The sequence below is a fragment of the Cydia fagiglandana genome, chromosome 3 (assembly GCF_963556715.1).
Source record: "Cydia fagiglandana chromosome 3, ilCydFagi1.1, whole genome shotgun sequence".
Taxonomy (NCBI): domain Eukaryota; kingdom Metazoa; phylum Arthropoda; class Insecta; order Lepidoptera; family Tortricidae; genus Cydia; species Cydia fagiglandana.
The window spans coordinates 3216994-3226477 of NC_085934.1; the positions used below are offsets into that span (position 1 = coordinate 3216994).

Below are 9484 nucleotides of genomic sequence, written 5' to 3' on the forward strand. Positions count from 1 at the left end.
CGCCGGCCGCTCCAAGGTACGCAGCCATGCGTTAGAGGGAGCAAGTGATCCTGCTATCTCATTCTACCGCATGGCTGCGTCCCTTGGAGTGGCCGGCGCTGGCCCATCGTGTAGAGGAGCCATTAGATTGTGAAATTTGTAAACGATCAAATCAGGAGATGCCAATTTTCAACGCTGTACGCGTTTAGAGGCGTTTTTTATAATTTCGAGCGCTGGACTCATCATAAATCTAAAATGGTGGATTAAATTTTGTACGTGTACGCTATATGAGATTGACGCCAATTTAATTTTGACCAAATCATCAATTTGTCTTTACCGTCTGGACTGGCCTTAATATAAAAACGTGCCCTCTAGATTGACAGCCGTTCTGCGCCATATGTTTTTGGTCACTGACTTGTCAAACGTCAACTTTTGACAATCAGAGTTACCGCATAATATACGGAGCTGTATAGCGCCATCTATCTGTCAAAATCAAGGCACACATTTATTTTAGAGTTTACACAGTCAATGTATCTTTGTTATGAATTGTGTGGCCTGTTAAATATTTGTGCAACACCCATACACAGGACGCTGTTGTAGGCTGTGGTCTGACCGGCGGAGAGAAAGCGAGTAGCGTAAAGAAACGCGTGTGTGTAGACTGGACTAGAGTTGTGCCGTTCTCGAGAACGTTGTTCGTTTGTATTGGGAAAGTTCGCTCGAGAATATTTCCCATAGTCAACGGAGACCGTTCTCGAAAACAGCACAACTCTAGACTGGACTGATAGAAGTTGTAAATAAACGTTTATTATTCTGTGATATCGCAGTTTTAAAAACAAATTGTTTCTATTTATTTTTGATATCTGTTATTTATTTTTATAAAAATATATATTTTTATTATATATGCTTAGCATTTTTGGACTTTATGTGAGTCCAGATTCAGAATATAGAACCCGTGTTGACCGTAAAAATAATGATTTTATAGAAATGCTAGAAAAACTCGCTGATCGTCTACTGTCGGACAAGTGCCACATGATTTTGGAAATTCAAAGACCGAAAGGTTACGCATTCAAGTCCCGTTCAGGCTATGAGTACGCAGGTTTTTTTTTTAAATGCTAAATGCTTATATACCTACATTTAATAAAAAGTGTGTAAGAAATAATATCGATGAGGTTGATTGTACCTTTTTAATTTTAGTAGGTCTGTGTATGGGGTTAAGATATGGAAAAGCAAAAAAGCTAAGATTGTCAATTTATGCATTTCGTATATTTTAACATTAGTTCCTAAAATCACCTGACAAGCTTATATTTACAAATTTAATGTTCAATTATTATATATTTATAAATATATAACGGGTGATGTTATTGTTGTGTTACATGGATCAAATGAATTTATAATTGTTATTGTTAGGCCGAGGACTGGACGCAAGCGGTGAGCGGCAAATCAAGGCCGTTCATACATTTGGTTGGCCGCTTGCGTCCAGTCCACAGCCTTATTAGCGGAGCGATCAAACGACGAGATTAAAGTTGTTTTTGCAATTGAAACAGTTATATTTGGAGTAGTGTAAGGTTAAGTTTTTATTGTATTTACATTATTAAAATTATACATTAACATCACAATAAAGTTAGGGAGGCTTATTAATAATGATATAGCGCTCGAGTGTGCGGGTTTGCGCCGATACGGATACACCTTGTATAATCGTAGATTATATAAAAGTTCCTTACAAAGAGCTCTTAAGGCTCACCATACAAAATGTTCGTATTTTTAATTTGAACCTTGTTGTACAGTAAATTGGGATGAATTTAGATGATAAGACAAAAGAAATGCTACTTATTGAAATGCAGTGTACATTGCATTGCACATTGGATGTTACTAGGTTATTGACATATTTTTACATTGTTTTTACAAATTGATGAAGTCTCTAAGTATTAGGCCACATTCCCACGGGCGCTTTTACAACGCGCGTTAAAAAAGCGTATGGATGACACAAATGGATACATGTGCATTTATTCACACGACAGTGGTGGCGCTTTTAATCAAGAGTTGTTGGATTTTCAGCTTTAAGCGTTGGTCGTTAAATCGAATTTAGAGTGCGGACAGATTCAAGCGGTATTTTAACGCGCGTTGAAAAAGCTCTCGTGCGAATGGGGTCTTAAGATAAGTAATCGTATTTCATTTATTTATTTTGTATAAAAAAAGTAATGGTTCCGCTTAGTCATCATAAATTCGAATACATGTTACAAAATTATTCATCATTTCTACAAGCAAAAAAATTGCAAACTCTTTTTTTGTGTACATTATATCCACGCGAACCCGCCTCACCCGAGCGTCGCACATATCTGCGTTTGTATCGTTTTTTACAAATATACGCATACAACACGAATTCGAGCGTTTTATTATCTCGCCTTAGTTGAGTCACAGAATAAATAATAGTACTAGATACAGAAGACTAATCTAACAAACGTCTGTTACGATCAGGACAGATATGGCCGCTAGGTGGCGACAGCGCCACGCGCGGCTTATGGCTAGCCACGAAAATTGGTGTGAAACGGATGTACGTTTAGCTACCTGTAGCAAAGCGACGAAATGCCGAGTGAGCCAAGCCTGGTTGAGCATACATATATCTAACAATAAGTACACAAACTGATTTGCGTTAACTTCTGTATGGCTACCACCAGTTTAACACTGACAAATACGCTAGCGCGAGCGTTACTTTCTATGCATCTCGCTCGTACTCGCATATTAATGCGAGCGAGATGTATGGGGTCATCCATTAATTACATCACACGAATTTCTAGGTTTTTAGACCCCCCCCCCCCCCCCTCCTTGTGACACTTGGTTGGTGGATACCGAATATTCGGCCTATGTTTAGGACAAACGTCCGGTATCCGGCCAAACAACTATCTGTTGCATCTCTAATAACAACTGAGTATTTGCCACATACAGCTAGGTCTCGTAGCTCAGTAGAGGCACAGAATACATAATAGTACTAAGTACAGAAGACTCACTCTCTAACAAAACGCGTCTGTTACGATCAGCACAGATATGGCCGCTAGGTGGCGACAGCGCCACGCACCGCTTATGGCAAACCCCAAAATTGGGGCCGAACGGATGTACTTTTAGCCACCTGTAGCAAAGCGACGAAATCGCGGAGTGACACACGCCTGGTAGAAGCAATATCTTTGTCTTGAGAGTTTCTATAAGTCCCCATCTAAGTTCAAGTCGTGCCCCAACGCGCGACAGAAAGCAACCACCAGTTGTTCTGCGTGTAACCTCCGAGCAGCGTCGTCGTCACCTAAAACAATTAATATAATAATTTAAAAAGTTTATTGTGGTGTCAAATGATAAATGTGGTGTGATGGCTCATTAAATGTAGAGTCCTGAAAGTGGATGGAAAAATGGGTCTCCCCAGATATATCGACGCGCATTCGGTAAAAGCCGGTAGGAAAAAGATTTGTCTGCGCAATAGAAACGTCGGTCGGCTCGTCTCACATCGACCGGCGCCTGCCGACTCGTCGATGGCTTTTTCGCTTTGCCGAATGCGCGTCGATATATCTGGGGAGACCCTAACTGTTCAAAAGTGTAAGTGTTTATTCCTGATCTTGCTATGCCTATGACCGTTGACAACACTCAGAACATTTGAAAGGAATGAATGTGAAAGGCATGTCAAAAAGTCACCTTCAGCGCGTCTTGCGGGCAGCATGGCTAGCGCGTCAGCAAACTGTTCAGCGCGTTCCACTGCGCCCGCCTCGTCCGCACCCATCCACGAACCCCACGACGAGGAGTCTGACGATGAGTCATCTGTAAATTGTTTGTTATAAGGTATTGAGAATAAATTATCTATAGATCGTGATCAGCCACAGATTACAAACACATCTAAATAGATAAACCTTATTTACAGTACATATGGTCCTATTTTCCCGCACTAGTGCTTAAAACAGCACTTTTCGTGCGATGTCAAAAGTTTAAAGGGCCATATGTACTGTAAAACGTTGTACGATACACGTTTGAATAGGTAATTCGCAACTCGTGTCGATTTAAAAAAACTCCCTTCGGTCGTGTTTTAATTTATCGACACTCGTTTCGAATTTCCTCTTTTTCCGCACTTGTATCGTAAATAACTATTTCCGTTTTAAGTCACGTATTTTTATCACTAGCAACTTAGAGGTTGGGTCTCCATTTTGAAGCACTATACAACAGCTCAGCACTGTTGATGGAGAAATGGAGATCTAGGCTCTCCGAAACTTAATCTTACCGTTCAAGTCAGGTGCCGGTGCTCTGACGGCGCCAGCGCGGCGCATCCCCGGCCACGCGTGCGCATGGAGCGCCTCACGCAAACGCGCTACTCCTATCGCCTCAGGGAAATCCTCATCTTGTTCGACAGGTGGCGCTAGTAGTGGCACTAGTTCGTAGTGAGAACTTCGCGCCCATGTCGCTAGGGCGGGTGGTTCGTGGTCTATTCGTGCGGCGACGAGGCGGACGGCGTTGCGCGACGCTCGTGCGGCTGCCGCGCGACGCACGCAAGCGGTGTCGTCTGAACACTGATGAAAAAATATTTTCTTGTTAGAAAGTTGTTTTTCTTAATGAGAAAATTTGTGGAAGCAATCCCTTAAGTTTGGTTGCAATTTATAGTGTTAGATGAAGTGCGTGCTACAAAATTTTAAGTTTAAAATCCATAGCAAACTTTATACAATGACTTTGCTTTGTTTTATCTAAATAGGTCAAACCATTTGGAGACATCTGTAATAAGAACAAAACTGTGTCTGGGTAAATACATTATTAAAATAAGTAGAATAGTCTTATCTTTAGAACTGTGGTAGTTGTATAAATTAGGGTAATTTAAAAAATGTCATGGCCTGGTTGGCCTTCAATTTAATTCACAACTTGTAAAAACAAATATCATTGTTGTCACATGAAACTAGAGAGACCATGAAAGGTGCTAATGCCCAGAAACAAGAGTATTACAATCAAGTTTTATACAAATCCTTATTTCAATAACTACAGGATCTACAGTGATGAATCTAAACTAGATCTTTATAATATTTTTTAATGTATTATTATTATTTTTGCTTATATGTAAATTCAATGCTGAAGTGTAAAAGTGGCCTTGTGGCCTATTTGCTGAATTAATGTTGAAGTTTGAATTTCAAAACCGAAAAGTCAATCCTTTGACATTCAGAGCTTTTTCAATTATTTGTAGCAGCATATTAAACTTTAGTGTTCACCCCCCAAAGGGGGAGGCCTATGTTCAGCAGTGGACGTCTTATAGCTGAGATGATGATGATGATGATTAAACTTTAGGCCGGAAACTTACTAAGTACTATTTTCATACAAAGGAAAACAGGTGTTTGGTAATACTACTACTTTATTACTGTTTGATCTCATTATGGGGGTGACATCGTCACTGTGACAAAACTTTTAAAAATAAAAAATATATACAGATTAAAAAAATAAAAAAGGTACAGTCTATGTCAAAGATATGTTTACATTCTTTGCCTCACTGCAAAGGAGTAAGGTGCAAAAGTGTAAATATATTTTGGACATCAACTGTACATACAGGTGAAGTAAGCTGTTATACCAAACTGTTAGCTGCAAAATAAATAAATTAATCAACTAACCTCATCCTCAGTAAGGTATATAATATGTGCCTGCACATCATCCCCAGGATCTGGTTCACAACTGTCGGCCAGGGCCCGCAAACGCACTGATGCACTGTAGTATTTGTTAGTAAGGTGCCATACGGGCGCCGAATCCTGTTCCTCGTCGCTGTCGTGTGACACGCCGTTGCATTGAGGCTCGGTGCCATCATGCATCAACTCTGAAAAATAGTCGAAAATTTATCTGCTTTTGGTGGACCCAAAAACTAAGATATTGTAAAAAAAAATTGGGGCCGGTGTCTGGGGAGTTTGGTTTTGCAACACGGGACCTACCATTAAGTATTTTCTTTTGGTTACCTGATATTATAGACCAGCGGTGGAACAAAAATGGGTTTTGATAACATTAAAGTTTTTTCTTTTTTGATATGTTATTGTAAGCATGTTAAATAACATTCATGTAAAAAGTTAGAAAATTTTAGGTGGAGCGTTCGGCCATATTTAAATTTTTAATTTTTGCTAAATAACTATGTAAATATAAAATTAAAGTTACAAAAAACTTTAACATATTCAATAACACTTTAATTTATTCACACTATTCGGTTTTTAGAAATCTGGAACAGCTGCTTTCTGGTGAACGTAAAAACAGGAATTATTATGAAAATACAGAATTAGAGTAGCTGATATTGCAAAATTACGATATTATCTATCAACTTAGTATACATGTAAAAAGTTAGAAATGTAGACAATGTGCTTGTCTAGATATTGATTTCTCGTTAAGCAGTATAGCCAATATTGAATTAAAGTTTGTAGAGTTAATATTACACGGTCATAATAAAGATCTTACTTCTCACACAAAAGATTAGAAATATAAAATCACGGCGACACTAAATACTGATACGTAAGTATGCATTCCGAGCTTATATTAAGTTACATTTCAAACGCGCGGCGTTTGCGCGCGCCGCGCTGTGCGCCGTGGCAGGAGGCAGCGATCGACGGTCGCGGGCTAGCGGTTAGCGCGGTGCCCTTAAAAATACGCAAAGCGTTTATAAAATTATTATCAATGGTAAATAGTTATTTTACACAGTACACTAATGGAAACTTACCTTCCCTTATTTATTTCTATATATACTAGGGATTGCCCGCGGTTTCGTTTACGTAGAATTCGTTATCGTGTTAAGTACAGAAATAATAGATACATATGAAAATTATTTTAGGTGCATTGTCATACAGATAACTACCCTTGTTAAAGTATTCTTCAAATTCAATACACAGGTGTCATTTCAATATAATTTTGCGTAATTTGGCGCTTTTAGGTTATAAATGTACTTTGTGGTTATAATTACGTATCAAATCAAGAGTGAACAGGCACCTTCTGGGCGAGCTCGCTCCATCGTAGGCCACGTCTACGCCTCGGCTAGTCTGTGGCCATGAGTAAGCCCATTCATAATAATAATAAAAAAAAAAAAATGACTAGCGACATATATTTTTTAAGAGCGATCATCTCCGATAATATTTACTTTATCATAAAATCAATTTCAAACTGACGTTATTCAATATTTATCATTTTAAAGTCAATATTACCAACCAACTGATCCAATTTACCTACGGTAACAACTCAAAATTTGCATCCAATTAAATGCCACTTTTCTTATCCGTTACGAACAATCAAGAGGGCCTTTACGAGCTGATGTGGTGAAAATTTTATTTAACCTTCGTCCCTTGAAACCTTCACTACGCTCAAGGTTCAACTTTACGAACCACTAACTACGCTCGTGGTTCAATTTTAGAATGTTTGAATTTGTGAATGCCTCGAACAGCCAAACTGTGGAATGAACTGTCCGATACGACCTTCAAACCTTCAAAGACCCCCATCTTAAAGGTCGGCAACGCGCTTGCAACCCTTCTGGTGTTGCGGGTGTCCATGGGCGGCGGTAATCGCTAACCACCAGATGATCCGTCTGCTCGTTTGCCTCCTATTTAATAAAAAAAAATGTTTCGCTTGTTTGGGTATCAATATTAGCACGAGCGGTTAATCAACAACTTTTCCCCTTGTAAAACAAATAAATAAGGTAGACGAGGTGCAGGCATATGAGGCCCGGCGGGTAACAAGGCCCAGCATTCAAAAATAGCAGTTGCTCCCTATTATTCCCAATTATTCTGAATTTGTACTTGTTGCTAAGAAGGCCCACTGTCAGTGCAGGTAAAAAGGTCTAGTCCCGGGCCTTATTGAACGTATGAGATGAAATATTAGATTAAAATATTTTAAGATAATTTTCAATATTTTTAATCTCTTAATTCTCTTATTAATAAGGTCGATTTGAAGAAACTTCTATGAAATTATGACTTATAAATAACACTTGCACTGCGTGGGCTGTCAAAATTGCTGCAGACTTTTCTTGGTCTAACTCTAATAATTTTTCACTTGCTTTATTGACCTAAAGACGTTTTAAAGAATCAAAAAGTCTAATAACATTGAGGCACTTATACTTTTTAAAGGCAGTAACTAATTACAAGTGACTTTTTTTTGTTAATACATAGGTAGATATTTACGATCATCATCATATATTTAAGAGTATGACTCTTGTCGGTGGAGCAAATTCCATGTTTGGCGGTCCTCCGCCTTCTCTTTGACAGCCCGATACGACACGACTTTGATCTTTTCCTTTATTTGATCCATGTACGCTCTCCTTGGTCTTCCCCTCTTCCTGTTTGCTTCAACTTTCCCTTCTATGATATTTTTGATAAATTCGTCGTGTCGTATCAGGTGCCCAAGCATCCTTCCTCTTCTATTGTCTATAGTTCTTAACAAACTCCTCCTCTCTCCTACTACGTAGGCCACACTGAATGTTTTGCACTACTGGCCACTGGTAAACATTTAAATTATGAATTGTATATTTAAAAAAAATACAGGCTTTTGATTATGGAATGTGACAAATGTTGGCGACAAATCTATCGTCTTTTGTTTTTAATGGCTTGTCAAAGTAAGTCAGTGCGTTGAACGTGGCTTTAACGCGAAAATATTTTTAGAGCTATGATTTTGTTATGATTTTAAAAGTTCGCTTACTCCGCAAGAGTGTAGTGCTTGCCTTCAAAATGCTTTTGGGATTGAAGCACCACATCTGAGCATCGTGAGGCGTTGGTATGGTGAATTTAGTAGAGACAGTATTATTCTAGATAATGATTTTCGTGAAGGTCGACCGTCCACGGCGATCATTCAAGGAAACGTGGCTACTGTGAGACGACTCATTGAAGAAAACCCACGAATCACCTATGACGAAATTTGAGGACAATTAGGGATAGGTATGAGACAAATACAAAAGATTTTACAAGAATATTTAAAAGTCGGGAAGCCTTGTTGTCTTTGGATTCCTCACGAATTAACTTCAGTCCAAAAACAGGTACTTTTTGACTGGTGCCGAGAAATGCTGCGTAAGTACAAGCAAGAAAGTTCAAATGCTGTATATAACATCGTTAGAGGAGATGAAATCTGGATTTACTGCTACGATCCGGAAAAAAGGCATTAGTCCAGTCAATGGGTCTTTCGAAGGTGACAGGAGGCCCATAGAAGTTCAACAAGCCAAAAGCGTTGCCAAACATTTTGATCGTCTGTTTTTTTTAAACGCGACTTTTTTGTACCGTACTTTTAAATAATAAAAGAACGTTAAATACTGAGTAGTACACTACCATTTGTGTGCCCGCAGTCATTGAAAAAGACCGCGAGAGACGACCGAGAAGCCGCATCCTCCTGCGTCATAATAATGCGTCCACCAATACCGCAATAAAGGCAAAAACATTTTTTAATTACGAAAACGTGGAAAATGTCTCTTATACGGATTATAATCCAGACATTGCACCCTGTGACTTCTATCTATTTCCCAAAATTAAGGATTTAATTTGGGGTTTGACATTTA

The 9484-nt window shown here is 38.8% G+C and overlaps 1 protein-coding gene across 1 annotated transcript; it reads right to left on the reverse strand.

The window, feature by feature from the left end:
• Positions 1 to 125: 125 nt before the first annotated feature.
• LOC134679832 (alpha- and gamma-adaptin-binding protein p34-like) lies at positions 126 to 5810 on the reverse strand. The gene is made up of 4 exons (XM_063538732.1): positions 5595 to 5810; positions 4232 to 4517; positions 3655 to 3777; positions 126 to 3271 (listed from the first exon to the last, which is right to left on the reverse strand). Exons 1-4 carry the CDS (start codon positions 5787 to 5789, stop codon positions 3174 to 3176), a joined length of 702 nt encoding a protein of 233 aa, XP_063394802.1. The 5' UTR covers positions 5790 to 5810; the 3' UTR covers positions 126 to 3173.
• Between the last annotated feature and the right edge of the window lie 3674 nt (positions 5811 to 9484).